Source organism: Delphinapterus leucas, chromosome 19 (genome assembly GCF_059928025.1).
Source record: "Delphinapterus leucas isolate spDelLeu-1000000601 "Yukka" chromosome 19, BTC_Dleu_Yukka2, whole genome shotgun sequence".
Classification (NCBI taxonomy): Eukaryota; Metazoa; Chordata; class Mammalia; order Artiodactyla; family Monodontidae; genus Delphinapterus; species Delphinapterus leucas.
This window is the reverse complement of record NC_143147.1, coordinates 41,489,942-41,508,213: the sequence shown is the minus strand read 5'-3', so window position 1 is coordinate 41,508,213 and position 18,272 is coordinate 41,489,942. Positions and strand designations below refer to the sequence as shown.

Genomic DNA, 18,272 nt, shown 5'->3' with positions numbered 1-18,272 from the left:
TGCATGCATAGAGCCCCTGCTCCACAACAAGAGAAGCCACCGCAATGAGAAGCCCGCGGACCGCAACTAAGAGTAGCCCCCACTTGCTGCAACTAGAGAAAGCCCACGTGCAGCAACAAGACCCAACACAGCCCCCCGCAAAAAAAGGCTGTATTCCAAACTTTCTAGTTTAGTTTGATGATTTGCCATATATATATATATATATATACACACCATTTATATCAGTAGTTTTTACAGTGTGAAAAGGGAGAACTAACAATCAAAGGAGAATGTTTCTATAGCAAATTACATGTAGTATTTTCAGTTCAACTCAACAATGAGTCTAGGGAATCAATCTGACTGTTCTCCTTCCCTTTTCTGAAATAAATTGCTAAGCTATTTATTATGATATAAAAGAACAAATTTAGGTCTTCTAAAAATTCATTCTCCTGGTTTAACTTAATTTTCAGTCTAGGTTTGGTGATACTATTTATCATCATTTATTATCATCTGAACACTTATATAGCATTTCCTACTTCAAAATGTAGGAAAACAAACCATGTCAAGCTCAATTAGAGAATCTGATTAAAAGATAATTTTATTACAGACTAAGATGAAAAAGATACCCATTAGCATGTGGTAATAAAGAATTATTATTACAGCTAAGTCTAATTATTTATACTGCTTAATAGTTTATCTAGAAAAGAAGTTGATGGGTAATCCCTGTAGACAGTACTGGGGAAAAGATGAAGATATCAGGACGTTGCAACATTTGTCTGTTGCAAACAGTTTTTAAAATAAGACAAACGCAAAACAAAACAAAACCACCACCCATTCCAGTAGGCCTTGAATATCTTAGAATAACTTTATGCAAAACCATCTTTAAGAAGAATCACTGGAATTTCTTTTTTTTTTTTGAGGGGCTGTGCTAGAGGAGATAGTTAAGGGGAGGGACTATTGATTTTTTTAAATTAATTAATTAATTAAATTTTGGCTGCATTGGGTCTTCGTTGCCACGTACGGGCCCTCTCTAGTTGCGGCGAGTGGGGGCCACTCTTTGTTACGGTGCGCGGGCCCCTCATTGCGGTGGCCTCTCCTGTTGCAGAGTATGGGCTCTAGGCATGTGGGCTTCAGTAGCTGTGGCACGTGGGCTTAGCGGCTCCACGGCATGTGGGATCTTCCCAGACCAGGGCTCGAACCCGTGTCCCCTGCATTGGCAGGAAGACTCTCAACCACTGCGCCACCAGGAAAGCCCAGGACTACTGATTTTGAAAAACATAAGGAATAAGAAATTCTAACTTTAATACATTGGCCTAAGCTTAAAGATACGTTTATTGCTATTTACTGTAGATAATTAATATAATTTCTTAGAAACTCCAAAGGCTGGGGAAACAGAAGAATCTGGGCTCTACAAATAATTTGCTGATTCTTACTGACCAGATCTTTATTTGGACACCACCTGTTCATTTATTCACCAGATATTTATCAAGCATCTGCTATGCGTCAATCAAGATGCCAGATGCTATGGACACAACAGTGAACAAAAATAGGCATGGCCTCCACCATTAAGAAGTTTACAGGTTAGTTGTAAAAGGACAGTAATCATACACCCTCAAACATGAATGTAAAAATACAACTGTCAGTGCATGTAGTACATACTGCTGAGAAAAGAGGTCCCTAGGAAAGAGGGTAATTGTGACCTAGTCAGGGAAGGTGTTTTTGTGAATATAGTAGCTGAAATCCAAAGGACATTATCTAGGCCAGTGATTCTCAATGGGATTGGTGGTGACAGTGGCGGTTTACTTGCCATGGAACATTTGGCAATGTTTGGAGACATTTTTGATTGTCACAACTGGGAGACACTATTGGCATCTAGTGAGTAGAGGAAAAGGACGCAGCTAAATATCTTACAATGCACAGGACAGTACCCCACAACAAAGACATCTTATCTGGCCTAAAATGTCAATAGTGCCAAGGTTGAGAAACCCTGAACAGGACAAAGGGAAAAGCCTGAGCAAAGACCAATGGTGAGAGACTCAAGCAGAGAAAACTATAGGGGATAGCTCATTCAAGGCTATGGAGACCCAGTAAGGAGTTTTAGCTTTATCTTAAGAATGAAGGGGAAAACAAGTGAAGGGTTTCAAGAAGTGGAGGAACTGCGGAGTGAGGACAGTGGTGGCGACAGGCTCAGATATGATTTTTTAAAGGTTACTAACTGCAGTATGATGAACTGATTGGAAGGAAATGAAACTGGATGTGGGTGTTTGAGATAGGTAGCTAACTAATATAACTTCTTAGAAGCTCCAAAAGCTGGAGAAACAAAAGGTGGTAGTGGCGAGGATGTAGAAGTAGCTGGAAAACCTCCTTCTATAAATGTTCAGTATGGAAAAAGGAGAAAGAAAGAATGTAGGATGCTGCGTGCAAAGTCATTCCTACAATGTGTGGGTCTGTGTGGTTTGTGTGGTAGTCCTACATGTCCCTCAGAATTCTCTCAAGGTGGCACAATAATCTCTAGGAACGGATGAAATGTCTTCTTATTTTAAAAAAAGGGACAAGAATATTCCCTCTTTCTTTTCGAATGTGATATATGGTGACTTATAAACCACTTTGTAAGAATTCAGGCAACAAAAAATTGGAGTAATTAAAATTTAATTTACAAGCCATAATCCATATTTCTAATCAAAAGTTTAGGAAGTAATAAAATCATTAGCTGGCTCCACTGAGTATATTCTCAAGAATATGTTTTTCCTCAATTATTACATTAATACCTAAGTAGAAAATATTAAAAACTATTTTATCATAGAATATATCATACATAGAAAAGAGTAAGTATAATATATAGTGCATGGTTCAAAGAATAATAAAACTAATACTCATGAGCTCACTACCAAGTGGCAGTTGTTTAATAGTGAATATTTTCATAAACTTCTTGTTTTATAAATGGCTTTTAAAATAAAGATTTGTGTTAAAACTACATAAAGGGCATTCCAACTTAACACTTTTCCACCACAGGGCAGTTAACGCTATTAAATGAAAAGAAAACCTCTCACCTGTAAACACTGAATAAAAAATCATATATTGAAAAAAAAAAAGGGTTCATTTAATATCCGGTAGGATTCACATTCCAGTTGACATTAATCTGATTAACTAAACAGGTCTTTCTTTACTGTTTTATCAAAGTAAACTCCAAAAAATTTGTGACACTGTCATTTAAAGCGTATGTTAAAACTGGTCTTACTTCTTTAAACACAAAAATAAATGCTTTGGATAGTTTAGCCTTTTAAAATGGCCTAATTTTTCTCTAGTGAAGTAACAGATTCATAACACATATTTTGGTAATATCTTATCATGCCTTATTTAATGGAATATTAATATTTTATGTAAGATTTATATATAAATGAAATACAACTGTGTATCTGGCATCCAATTTTGGCTAAAAGTCATAGCACTGTACCAAAGCACCATTAAACTCTAACTATATACACATGTCTTTTACATAAAGAGAATTTCATACTTCTTTGGAGGGGCAAGTCTAAAACTGCAAAGCTTCTTTTAAATCAAGAATTATATGACTTGATACATGTTTGGTTTAAAATTAAACAAGGATAATCTGAGCTTCATCCTTCCCTGCTGTAGGGAACGAGGTTCATCTTCAATTTAAATAATAACAGGGCAAAAGATTTTTCCTTCTCAAAAAATAAAGAGCTATCACAAAAATTCTATACCAACGAAGTCTTTTTTATATATTTCTTCCCATTCAAACCATGATAATATTAGTCCTTAAAGAATTACTCACCCAATGAAAGCCACCATCTGCTCCACTATGTGTTTGCTGAATGTTATGATAACGAAGATTTTCTGTAAAGAAAATGCCAGTTAAAATAAATATTTCTCATCAAAAACAAAAAACACAATATAAATTCACAATTCTGATAATAGTCTAAAAAGGTGACCATGCTGCTAATTGCAATTTAAAAAAATTTTAAGAAACAAAACAAAACACCATTTGACAAATGCTATGTACTTTGTATTTTAAAGATGTTTTTCCTTAAGCACAGTTCTAGCCTTGCCAGGATACGTGACCATGTCTGAGGGAGAAATGTGAGTCATGAAACCCAAGGCTGGGTGGATGTTCCACATGTTCTATGTGTTTTATTTTATTTTATTTATTTATTTTTGGCTGTGTTGGGTCTTCATTGCTGTGCGTGGGCTTTCTCTAGTTGCAGAGAGCGGGGGCTACTCTTCGTTGCGGTGCGTGGGCTTCTCATTGTGGTGGCTTCTCTTGTTGCAGAGCACAGACTCCTGGCATGCGGGCTTCAGCAGTTGTGGCATGTGGGCTCAGTAATTGTGCTTAGCTACTAGTTAGTAGCTAACGGGGCTTAGCTACTCCGCGGCATATGGGATCTTCCTGGACCAGGGCTTGAACCCGTGTCCCCTGCATTGGCAGGCGGATTCTTAACCACTGCACCACCAGGGAAGCCCGTTCTACGTGTTTCAGAATGGTGTATTCAACTAAAGTCATGGGTTCCCATATAGCCTCCACCACTGAAATTAAAGCTTATCAGCCTGATGATAGGTGTCTGGGCTAAATCTAATCAAGAGGATCTTTGAAAAGACTATGTCCTTCCTGGACAGTTCTTATAAAAGTATCATGAAAGTTCCATTCTCAGATCCTGAATGAGCTTGGAATTTCAGGCTCCGGGTACAAGCAAAGGCATCAACAAGTTTTGGGGGATCGTTATCAGACCTGGGTCATTGTCAATTTGGTATTATTCAGGTATTGTTTATTAATTAAAGATGTTGATACGTAACTTACAAGTAAAGATGCCTTTAGGCTAACAGGTAGCAAATATTTTCAACCAACAAATGGTACAAAAAGTATTTACTATGGATAATATAAGCATTATTAAGGGCTTTCAGGGAACACAAAGATGGGAAGAATACTTCTTCAATACCCTGAAGAAATTAAAAAATTTTTCTATACATAGTAGAAAGATGGTTAAGTACAAAAGATATAAACTGTAAATGTCATTAGCAGTGAAAACAATGTGTTACAGAAGTTGAGAGAAAGAAAAGGTCATATAAGTACAATTAATTAGAGATTCAAGAAGGTGATATTAAGGTTTAGCTTTAAAGGACTGAGAATAATTCTCTGAATAAATATGACTAATTCTAGATTCTCTCTCCCAGTTCCTGATAACAAACTCTCCAGTGCTTTGTTACTGTTGTTAAATAGTAACTATAGCCTATGTAACCAAATGGGAGGGAAGAGAAATAAAATAAATAACAATAGTCTTCTTTTTAGCCATCCATTATGAATCTCAGGAAAGTGGCTAATTCAGATTAAAGCTCATTATTTCAGGTAGAAGACTAATAAGGCAATGATATTTTCTTAATGTCCTACAGTTAACAAAGACATTGGCAGCTGCACAGCTGGATATGTGTGAGGAAATAAGACTAAAAAAATAAGTTCACAGTCCTTTTTGGTGTTTGTTTATGTATCTATTAATGTGAAAAAGGTATTTACTTATCTCATGAAAAAAGTAAGCACATATAGATATCAAACAATTACAAGATGGATGATGATTTATCAACAATCCTACACAAATGGTGTATGAAGATTATGAAACTAATAAGACAATTACAAGAGATCATTTAGGGAGAAAAGCATTAATATATGGGGACTCTTCTAGTATCCATACTAAAAGCCACTTAATTGGAGCTATAAATCTTTTACTAAGAAACAGAGGTAATGGTTTGCCTCTCAGTGATTTCACCACCATGTGTTCCCTACCATCATTTCCTAACATTCAAAATAAGCCAATGCCCAGATAATTGCACAATTAGACTTTCTTGAAACAAAACAAAACTTTCTTCTTATATATAACAGCTTGAAAATTCACTGTGCTGGGCAAGACATTTAAGAACATATGTCTCAGAATCATTCAAGCTTGAGGTCTGGGTGGGGATTCTACCAAATAAACAAAAGGCACAGATCCCCAAAGAGCCCAGTCAGCCATGTCAACCATGTGCACAGAGGAAATACGGGTAGAGTAGGAATAATTTAAAAAATATATATATGGGTGTAGGGAACTAATGGTGCCAGAATGAACAAAGAAGAAACTATATATCTATAAAAGAAGGGTCCTCCAATGGAAAGAAGTATCTGAGACTGATTCATATATTAAATATTTACTGAGTGCCAAGGACATGTCAGATGCTATTCTAGGCACTAGAATACCTTAGGGAGCCAAGAAACAAAAACCTCTGCCCTCATGGAGCTTATATTTCTGTATATGTATGTGTGGCGGTAGGGGGAAAGTTGAAAGGCAATAAATAATACACATGATAAGTAAATTATATGGTACATGAAATATTATATGAGTATGTTGACTCCTTATTTTCTTCATCATTTAGGAGAAAGGAAATATTTCTAAGGGAACTTCTACAGGCTGAGGAATTGAACTTGTCCAGTAGAAAGAGAAATCCTTAATTAACATTATTAGGTGGGCTGATTTCAAACTTTTAGGGGAGGTTTAACAGATAGCACAATTTTGGTTTGAATTCTAGTCCCTCCCATCTATGAAATGGGGATAATAACCATCTCACAGGATTGTTCTGAGATAACCATGCAAACTGCCTGGCACAGGTCCTGATAAACAGCAGGTATTAAACAATTCAGTTTTCGTGATCATATAAATACAGTTAAGAAGGAATTGCAAAAGAGTGGAAAGAACACTGAACTTGAAGCTGACTCTGGTTCAAATTCCAGCTGTTACTTATTCTTTTAGGCAACTATTACCTATTTCCCTCTCTAAGTTTGATAATTACAAAATGGGAGTAGTAATTTCTCTATCCCAGGATTATAAGAATTAAATCGGGTGGCATACACTAAATACTTTAAAGTGTGAAATACTATATTAAAACATTAAGCATTATTATGATAACTTGAAAAAATCTACTGAGAATGTTAAAAAAATATACTATTTTTGAATATGCTATAATGAAAAGTCTGATAAGTTACATACCCTATAACTATAGGGTACTTTTAGCATAATATATTTTATTGTATTTTATAGAAAGTTAGTACATAAAGCAGGATACATTAAATTTATGGATTCCTAGAAAAGTTGCTGCTATAAAGGGAATTAAAATAATCTGTTATTGTTCCTTAGGTATTAATACTTTCAAAGGACTTCAAAAAGCTAAATGATTTTATCATTTGAAAAACCCTATTATAGTATTTTAAATCTTTCCCAAAGTAACTAGCATTCCAGTATTTAAAAACCCATCGTCATTGAACAATACACTTAACGTAAGTAGGAGCAATTATATTCCTTGAAGGAGGAAAAATAAAGCCTTGAAATTCTGAGTGATTAGCATGGCCAGAGAGTAGATGTCAAGCTCAATAAACTCATCCTAAATGCCAAAGTCTAATATGAGAAACTGGGCAGGTAGAAGCAGCTGAAGTTTTCCTTTTTCATTCTTCTCTTCTAAGAACTGGAGGTAAAGAGGTGGTAAGCAAAAACTTGGGGGATAGACGTGCTTTTAATTATTAAGGAATCAGACCAGGGCATAGACATTACTCACTGTTCTTGCCCTTCCTTTGGTGAATGCTTCCTTCTTGCAAACCTCATTAATGAAGACATTCTTTCCATGTTAATTTTATTTTATTCTAGTAAGATTTGCCTTTTATACCACACCTATCGATTCGTATCACAGTCCTAGAAGCATATATCCATTTCCTCTCATTTAAGTTATTGGCCTCTTTTCTCTCCTCTATTTACACACACACACACACACACACACACACACACACACACACACACAGTCCTATCCTAAAGATTTTGTTAAGAGTGTCTTTGAAGACCAACAGATTCTCACATCTCTAACCAAAACCCACATCTCTTCGCCTCCTCAGGGCCCCTTTCTTCCCCATTGTCCACATTAACATCTGGCTGGTATTTTGTAAAGGATATTTGTGCCTTGAGAGGAAGTGTTATATATAGAACGTGAGAAAGAAAAGTAGAATTAATGAAAGGGACTACTTCCTCAGCCTATGGTCAGTAAGGATAAAACATTTTTGGACTACGTATGTTAATATGGTGTGCAATTTTCCTATACAGGAACACTATTTTCGTTTGGTAAGATTCTTGGATAAACAGTTTCACAAGGCAAAAGTGAAATAAAGAAAGAAAGAGAGAAAGGAAGGGAAGGAGGAAAAAAGAAGGAAAGAAATAAAACAAGGAAAAAAAAGAATAAAGGGGAACAACTTTCCAATAGGAGTAGGGAAAACCTGCCCGAAATCCACTAACTTCCAAACGATGTTCCGTGGCTGAATACCTAAGCATGCTACCAACCAAGAAGCAGAACCAAAATCTTAACAATTTGCCTTGGAGAGAGCAAGGAGAATATGTTTTCAGTGTCTTTTAAGGGGTTCATCATCATTAAACAGGGAGTCAAAAGGGTATAATTACCTGGATATGCATTTTAATTATTGCTTTTCCAATCAGGGTTGCACCAAAGAAAGTCCAAAAAGGTACAAGAAAGTGTCCACATGTTATTCCAGCCAGATCAAACAGAGGATTTGGAATCTATTTAAAAAAAGAAAAAATTAAAATGGAACGTCCATAAATAATCCAAAAAAACAGTTTAATTTTACCACCTATAGGTGTGTGGAATTATGTGTTAAGCCTTGTCTACCACTGGAAAGAGAGGTATGGGTTCCCTGATCAGTACTAGACTGTCTGGATAGTTTGACAAGTATTCTAATGTCTCTATAGGTTGTGTCACATATTCATCCCAGGCGGTTGCTTAATTTGTTCAAAGCAAACACAGCTGTCCTTTTGTTTGCATTACTTATGACTAATGCCCCATAAATATACTTTTTTTCATCACATTAAAACTGGATAAAGCCAATGGATCAACAGGAATTTAATTCCATTCAGTAGATACTTGACCATTTGGTAGCTGTTTAATAAGGTGAGGTATAAATGAAGAAAAAGATTATCTAGAAAGTACTCACATCTACAGAAAACATCCTTGTAAATTCACAAATACATTTATAGGTGGCCGTGCTTTCATTTCTCAACATAAAGTAAAATACAAATAATGAATTTTTTTTATCTATGAGAGCCCAAGGCCATGGGGTCATGCGATTCATTCTAGGAAGAAAATCAAGGGTGGAAATACAAGAGCACAGATTCAGATGTTGTGAATACTCAGTCCCAGACAAAGAAGTGATTCACAACAAATACCTTTTCTGAACATTCCCACGTTTCAAGAATGCTAATAGATAATTTCATGTAAAAATGCAAAGAAACCACAAGCTCTTTTTGAGCACTTCATCCATTTTTCTCCCACAGAGGTACTCTTGTCCTGTGTCTGTTGGTGGAACCATTTATAAGCTAATTAATTTATATAATTTTGTGTTTGGACTTTCAAATGAAAGCCCAGTTGTTTAAAAGATATTTGTCACAAATGTTCTTTCAAAAACAATGACATAACTAAATCAGAATTCAAGTATTCTTCTGTTAATAAAACTCAGATTCAATAGCTTAATTTTATTTTTCTTATCCAAATTCAAATGCTTTATGCAATTTCATCTGTCTTATAACCATTTAATAACAATGTCACTTCCACATCCTTACAACTGTCATTTCTTATATTTTCTCATATGACTCTCACAACTCCATGAATTAAAATTTTAATTGTTTTCCTTTATTATCAGGCTCCACAGCATATTGAAATGGAAATTAAAGTACACAAGATATGTAATCAGAGTAGATAAAAATTAGAAGTTTTTTGTTGGATGCTCTCAGAAGAGCATAATCAATGAATTTGTTGTTACATATGCATGTTACTTTTTTCAATTGTTAACTAAATACACAGAAAGGAAGATTAGAATTAAAAGAACTATAAAGTAGCTTTGAGATTTTCCCTCAATTACGAGTTTTACCTTAGTTTAAATGTTAACAACAAAATAACTAATTAATAAATAAACTTCTGGGCTTCTCTGGTGGCACAGTGGTTAAGAATCCGCCTGCCAATGCAGGGGACACGGGTTCGAGCCCTGGTCCGGGAAGATCCCATGTGCTGCGGAGCAACTAAACACGTGTGCCACAACTACTGAGCCTGAGCTCTAGAGCCAGTGAGCCACAACTACTGAGCCCGTGTGCCACAACTACTGAAGCTCGCATGCCTAGAGCCCATGCTCCGCAACAAGAAAAACCACGGCAATGAGAAGCCCACGCACCACAATGAAGAGTAGCCCCCACTTGCCTCAATTAGGGAAAGCCCGTGCACAGCAACAAAGACCCAATGCAGCCAAATATAAATAAAATAAATAAATAAGTTTATAAAAAACAAAAACAAACTTCTTCCTACCTTACCCTCTACTTACCTTCTTACCTTAAATCAAGTACACATACTTTTAATACTTTAATATAAGTATTAACAATTTCCTAGTAAAAAGTTCTTAGAGGGTCAAATCGATCTATTAATTTATGTTGGCTATTGACTATTCCTAGTCAAATATAAAGAAGATTGGCTAGTATAGAAAGTGGAATTTTAGCAGGGAAGACACAGGCATAGATGAGTGCCAAAGAATAAATATTTTTTGCTTTAATAAATCAAAGATTCTTGTATTTTCCCCAGGAATAATGAAAGCTAACTTTTATTGAATTGTTAGGTACTTTTCTAAGGTTTCTACATCATCAACTCACTTAATTCCCAAAACAATGCTATATGATATTACATCCATTTTATAGACAGGAAAAGTGAGACAGACAGATTAAGCAATTTGTCCAGTATTAATGGCAGCAGAGCATGATTTCAGGATTTCAACCCAGGCAACATGGCTCTCACACTGTTCTCTTAGCTTCTAAACTAAGGACATTATCGTTCTTTAGGCCTCTCAGCTTAATCCTGTTCTGCTGGGCTTCCACAGCACCTTTCACTTATTATTGTATTTAAACTGTCTCCCTCACTAGACTTCAGAATCCTTGAGGAAAGGGAATACAGCTTTCACTTCTTCATCTAAGCAGTCAGGGGTTGATACAAAGCTGATGAATAACAATAAAAAATGGTTGAGCTCTGTCTTAGTTCACCTTCCAGGCACTGTGTTAGTTCATATGTATTATCTTAAATCCTCACATCAACCTTTGTAATGAGTGTCCTACTAACTCATTTTAAAAAAAAATTATTTATTTATTTAGGCTGCACTGGGTCTTAGTTGCGGCACGTGGGATCTTCATTGCGGCATGCGGGATCTTTAGTTGCGGCATACATGCAGGATCTAGTTCCCCGATCAGGGATCGAACCCGGGCCCCCTGCATTGGGAGTGCGGAGTCTTACACACTGGACCACCAGGGAAGTCCCTATTGCCGCATTTTAAACATTAGAAAACTAGGGCTCAAGGAGAGTAAATTGACACTGAGACTACATAGCTAAGAGGCAAACCTGGTTTAGGAACCCAAGTAAGCCTGACTCCAAAACCAATTCTCATCCCACTACATCACACTACAACATACCTACACATTGCTCAAATAGTTGAGATCAATATTGTGATAAAGAGCTTCTACACTGAAAAGAAAAGTTAGATTACAAAAATTTCTAGTATTGCCAGGGTCAAAAGATAGTAATTGAGGCACATGTATAGTTTAGAATATCTCTAGAATGTTGATATCACATTAGAAATTTTGGCGCCAAATGTCTTCCCTTTTTGGCCATTTACTTTGCTAAGGTGAGGAAAGGGGTACTCAAGGATATATTCAAGTTCTAATACATAATGGATAAAGTAACTGTGGGTCAGTAGACAATAATTTTCTGAATTTTACTTATAATTGAAGCTTTTATCTTATCAACTAGATACATCTAGTTATTCTGGTCAAATCTACCACTGAGCTACCAAGAATTGTGTACAGACTACCAAAGAAAACCTTGACCAAAACACCCCATTTCAAATGTAACTGTATCTATTATATTAGAAAAGGACGAGGATAAACACCAACTCATCAAGGAATGTCAATTTCATAAATTTGCAATTTGAGACATTTATTTTTTTATAGAGTTATTTTTTTATATACAGTTAGTAACTTCTTTTTTCTTTTTTTAAATTTTATTTTTATTTTTGGCTGTGCTGGGTCTTCATCGCTGTGTGCAGGCTTTCTCTAGTTGGGGAGAGCAAGGGCCACTCTTTGTTGGGGTGCATGGGATTCTCATTGTTGTGGCTTCTCTTGTTGCAAAGCATGGGCTCTAGGCGCGTGGGCTTCAGTAGTTGTGGCATGTGGGCTCAGTAGTCGTGGCTCGTGGGCTCTAGAGTGCAGGCTCAGTAGTTGCAGTGCATGGGCTTAGTTGCTCTGAGGCATGTGGGATCTTCCCGGACTAGGGCTTGAACCTGTGTCCCCTGCATTGGCAGGCAGATTCCTAACCACCACGCCACCAGGGAAGTCCTAATTAAGTTTCTGACACAAATAGGTTCTTAATTCACTGTAGCCAAAGATGTCCTTAACCTTGTCACAGATGTTTCAATTACCTAGCTAGGTGTTAAAGTCACTTAAGGAGGTTTTATATGAATTCTTCCTTATAACTAATGCCTGAAGCTTTGGAAAAAGACTACCTATCTGTAACTCTGGAAAGAATGAAGTCATTGTTATTTGCTTAAATGTACTTCATTATATATTCTTCATGAGAAAGATGGATTTTGTCTCTTTTTTCTTACTGAATCAGGCCATTTAGGTCTGAAGTCATCATGGTATGATGAAATGCTTGAAAGTCAATAAACAACATAGAAACCTATCCAACAGAAAACAGCTCATTTGATCAGTAAGGTGAATGATTAATAACATTATATACCTGTTAAAAGTGATAATTATTTTTTCATTCAGTCATGTACTTTTTTTTTTTTTTTTTTTGCGGTACGCGGGACTCTCACTGTGTGGCCTCTCACGTTGCGGAGCACAGGCTCCAGAGGCACATTCTCAGCGGTCATGGCTCACGGGCTTAGCCGCTCCGCGGCATGTGGGATCTTTCTGGACAGGGGAACAAACCCGCGTCCCCTGCATCGCCAGGCAGACTCTCAACCACTGCGCCACCAAGGGAAGCCCCAGTCATGTACTTTTAAAAACAAATTGGATCGAAATATAAATCTACTATTTTTTTTTTTTAAAGAAGATGTTGGGGGTAGGAGTTTATTAATTAATTAATTTATTTTTGCTGTGTTGGGTCTTCGTTTCTGTGTGAGGGCTTTCTCTAGTTGTGGCAAGCAGGGGCCACTCTTCAGTAAATCTACTATTTAAATACAATTCACTTACCGAAGCACAGGCCAAAATTCCAAAAAATCCAACCTTCTGTACTAGGTTTTGAACTGCCAGTTTAGCCCGGGAGGCGAAGTCCTGTATAAAAGGAGGATATCAAAACATTAATGAAAAGTAGAAGAAAGAAAGAAAGATGGCTCTTTACAGAGTTTATAATATCAAATGTCTCATAATCTGAAAGCATTGATTCATTTAATAAGATGAATGATTAAAAAAAATCACAGCAGGGTGCACTGAAAAACATGCAAATAAAATCTTGATAAAACATTAACTACACATCCTTAAAGATAAACTTTTATCACATTTCAAGAATAAGCCAAAACACTGTTACTTTATTTTTTGGGTTCTCTCTGGATTAGCTAGGGATGAACAAAACGTTATAAGCCAACCATGAACCAACCCATTCTTTTGGAAATGCTAGTCTACCACATATCTCTTTCTCTTTCCTTTAATTAACTCATCAGACTTACTCCCTCATTAATATCAGGGTAGGAAACCACAGGATTTTTCAAGATAGCCAATGAAGACACCTCTACTGATCATTGGCCAAAAGATGGAAAAAAAAGTTATGTGGCAATAACTAACCATTCATTACCCCACAAAACAAAGAACATCCTACATTTACACAGTTTGTGCTAGTTATATAAAACGGTTTTCACAAACAGTCTACTGGAGCCTTTCAATAATTCTCGGGTATAGGCAGAGTAGATACTTCAGGCTCTAAAATCACTGCTCTTTTTATTTCACTCTTCTACCTCCCAGGCTGAAACATGCATTTGGCTGGCCAATTTATTTCCACGATTTTCTTCTTCTAGCATGAGGATGCTGTAATTATATATATTTTTTCTTAAAAGTACCAGTCTGAAATTTGACTTTACCTGTTTTCTGGTTTTGAAATTGTATATACTCCAATCAAAATTTCAATGAAAATAATTGATACAATTAAAAGATATTAGCTAATGTGTGAATGTCTTTTTAGAAGTGTTCATGTCATAGAACACTCCTCTCTCTTTAGCTCAACATACTCTAATAATTAGTCAACAATCTTATAGAATGGTCATAATATAAATGATAGAAGGTTCCTTCATAGACCAGGAAGAGGGTTTAAAGCACTTCCCTAATCTACAACAGAAGTTGTAGATTCAAAAAACAAACACACAAAACCACTTTAACCCATAATATTATGTTGAACAGCTGTATCAAAGTACAACAGTGAAGACTGAAATTAAAAAAAAGAAAGACCTTCCACCTACTTACTTGCTGAGGATGGTGAGAAAGTCAAAGGAATTAAACCAATAATATATATTTGAAAAGATATTAACAGGGCTTCCCTAGTGGCACAATGGTTAGGAGTCCGCCTGTCAATGCAGGGGACACGGGTTCGAGCCCTTGTCCGGGAGGATCCCACATGCAGGGGAGCAACTAGGCCCGTGCGCCACAACTACTGAGCCTGCGTGCCATAACTACTGAAGCCCACGTGCCTAGAGCCTGTGTTCAGCAACAAGAGAGGCCACTGTGATGAGAGGCCCATGCACCGCCACAAAGAGTAGCCCCCGCTCACCACAACTAGAGAAAGCCCGTGAGCAGCAACGAAGACCCAACACAGCCAAAAATAAACAAAATAAATTTAAAAAAAGAGATATTAACAGATATTAACAGTTAATACAAATACTTTCAAGTTCAAACATATAGGCTATCAAAGTTAATCATTAACTAAATTCTACAATGCAATTTTGTAATTTTGCAGTGTATTTTCAAAGACAGAATTTTTCTTTTTGGGATTAGGCTTACTCGTCTAGTAAATAAAATATATCAGATTTAATATTTTTAAACAACTAAATTACTGCTGCAAAAGGTTCTCTGTATTTTTTTTCATATTTCTAACTGAAGATTTAATTTTTTTTCTTAAATTAACATTGACTGCATTAAGAGTGAAATACTGATTTTATTGATTTAAAAACTGGTTAGGAATATATAATGAAATCAGTTTTCCTATATAACTTATTTAAAACTATACATCCAATTGTCTTGAATAATTTACATAATTCACAAATTACTAAATTTGTAATTCATCAGAGCACTAAATAAAAACTGGCCATAATGAATAGAAATGTTTTGAGTTTTAAAATTACCAAATAATACTATTATATTATAAATTAGTTATGAAATTTTAATTAATATAGCTGAAGAGTTAAAAATATAAATTCAGGAAAACGCCTTCCTTCACAGCCTTTCATATCTTCATAGCAAATCTACTTTAGTGAAAGATGGTACTCAATTGTGAAGAAAAAGTAAAACAAAGAAAACAAAAACTATACAAATTTTATTTTAAAGACAACAAAACTTTTTATAAACCTATTTGCCAAGTCAGACTAATGTGGGAACATTTTTCTATCGCAGCATTTATGCAGTCTTCAGTATATAAAATTACAAAAAATTAGTTTTTTGCATAAAATAGTGTAGACAAGATCAACAAGGTGTTGTATATAAAAGGTATGCTATCCTGTTTTCCTTTATCTTAATTTCAAGGCTTTAGATTCTTATATTTATTTCAACCAAGTGACTATGATAGTGTCATCACTTTAAACTGATGGTATTTTTCTATTATAGAGATACATACACCCATACATTTAAATTGAAAAAGAGGTATGATTATACTAATTGGCTTATATAAAGGAAAAAATGTTTAACATTATGCAGATCAGCGAACATACAAACTAACAAAAATATTTAAGCCTAGGGAAGTTTAAGGAATCATATTTTTTAAAACATCCTGAAAGTAAGGAACTATTTTATCCCTTGGCAGAATCTCTTTACTTAACAGAAATTAGACAAGAAAAAAATGAAAATAAACTCCTTGTTCTTTCGGATGTCTGGGTGCCCATCATCAATTATCCTTAACAGTGCTTCAAGAATCTTTGTTTGAAGGAAAAGCGTTACTCTACCCAAATAAGTATAATAGAAAGTTCCCTTTACTCTTCTTTTTTTAAATTAATTTTTAGCTGGCATATTTTACAAGGAAAATAAGTTAAGTGCCTTTTTAATGGGGAGTTTTACTTTTTAAAAAGTCTGAAAGTCATCTAATGAAAATGGATTTCATAAATCTTACTATGTATTACACACACACACACACACACACACACACACACATATACACACCATGACCATGCTACTTTCACTTCCTATAATTTATTTTCCAGGTCTTTCACAATATTCTTGGAATTAAAATTACATTTATATATTAAATAATTCATAAAAGTTTATTTAAATTAAGCTAATAAGTCTGCACAGTTGCTTTCATCACAAGAAACCAACAGAAGCTGAGAATGCAGCTCGAGGAAGAATTTTCTTGATGTTTTTCCTTGCCAGAGTAATGAAAACAAACTCAAGGCAGCATTACACTAGTATTTGCACCAAATCTGAAATACTTTACAGTGGTAAATTAACTCATGTTTAGATTTCATAAACACAACTATATTTTGTTGTTTTTATTTTAAACTTATTTCACATTTAAAGTCATATTCAAAACTTACTGATATGGGTTTAAAGGCTTTGTTAACATTTATTAAAAACATCATTTTTTAATTGTCTAAAATGTTCTACATCTTAAAGGTAATTATATGTTCCTTGTTTGTTACTCTGCAATTTTAGAAGTTATTTTTAAACAACTTCAGTACTTCTTCATTATTTGCATTTATTTGACAGCTTTCTAATGATGTAAAGCTAACATTTTCTATGCATTAAAATATTTCTGTTTGTGTTTGCTTTTAAAGTAAAGAGAGAAAAATGTACTATAGGTATAATATTAGACAATAAACACAACTCTCTCTCTCTCACACACACACACACACGCACACAAAAACAGGAAAAAAAAACCTTCTTTTACTAAAGTTTAAAAAGAACAATTTCAAACAAAATTTGCTATTCTTTTTAGGCCATCAGATAAAATAAACTAGCCAAGAAAAACTGTGCACCAATAATAATAAACAACAATAATTTAAAGGAAAAGTTTAACAAATTAATATGTGAGATTCAAAATTCAAGTTAAATATCAAATTAATATTTCATTTTAATCGTTTTCTTTTTTCGTGTTTGTGGGAACTGTGTAGCAAGTTCAATTTGATTACTTACTTCCTCAATTGTCATTCTTCATTAAAAAAAAATCTGCACAACTAAAACCAAATTCCTTTTAATAGTTTCATTTCGCTGGATTCACATTTCACAACACTCAAGTATTTCACAATTTTAAGTGCCTGAGAGGGGTTTCATCCTCTAGCTCTATCTAAATAAGCAGCATGCATTTACAACTAGTAATCATATATCATTTTCTACTTTTTAAAAGTAAATAAACAAAATACAAGTAAATAAAATTATCTTTCCCACTCCCACTGATAGTGATTATGTACGTAACCAATCATGCTTCTGAAAGTAAGAATGAGAGACACCAGGAACATTTCTCCAATGACTACAGAAGGCAGATGAAGAAAAGTTACAATAAGTCCTTACTACTGAGATTTCAAGGTTTAATAAAGAAAAACAGACAATGCCTTCAAGTATGAATATTCCTGCACTACTTTTGTTTCACATTTCATCTTCCTAAGAAATATATTTAAGATTAAGAGAAGAGAAACTGTACAGCTAATTATAATAATTAGCTTGCAAAATACTAATTTTTGAACTGAAGAAGTCAACTTAGATCTAAATATATAAAATAATGTTTATCTTCAAATGGTAACAGAAAATCTTTTCATTTTCATAATAAGGGATCACATTAAATTCCAAGATTTCTTTCAAAGCAACAGATAATCCCTAAACATGTAAAATGACTGGAGGTAAGTATGTATTCGGTTAATACCTTATGTTAGTTTGAGCTGAACTATCACCATCAGTGTGAGGTAACTGGTCAGCAGTTTTATAAATTAACTGCCTTCTTAACATGTTATATGTTAAAACTTCTTTTCTTTATAATATATATAT

The 18,272-nt window shown here is 34.8% G+C and overlaps 1 protein-coding gene across 4 annotated transcripts in view; it reads right to left on the bottom strand.

The window, feature by feature from the left end:
• The window catches only part of VMP1 (vacuole membrane protein 1), a 129,206-nt gene that overhangs the window by 14,824 nt on the left and 96,110 nt on the right, over positions 1 to 18,272 (bottom strand). For all 4 annotated transcript variants that reach the window (XM_022552577.3, XM_022552576.3, XM_089900953.1 and 1 more), the window contains 3 exons: positions 13,293 to 13,373; positions 8,457 to 8,573; positions 3,776 to 3,837 (listed from right to left, as the gene is read on the bottom strand). In XM_022552577.3, coding sequence (XP_022408285.1) covers positions 3,776 to 3,837; positions 8,457 to 8,573; positions 13,293 to 13,373 — 260 coding nt within the window. The remainder of the gene's footprint in view (positions 1 to 3,775; positions 3,838 to 8,456; positions 8,574 to 13,292; positions 13,374 to 18,272) is intronic.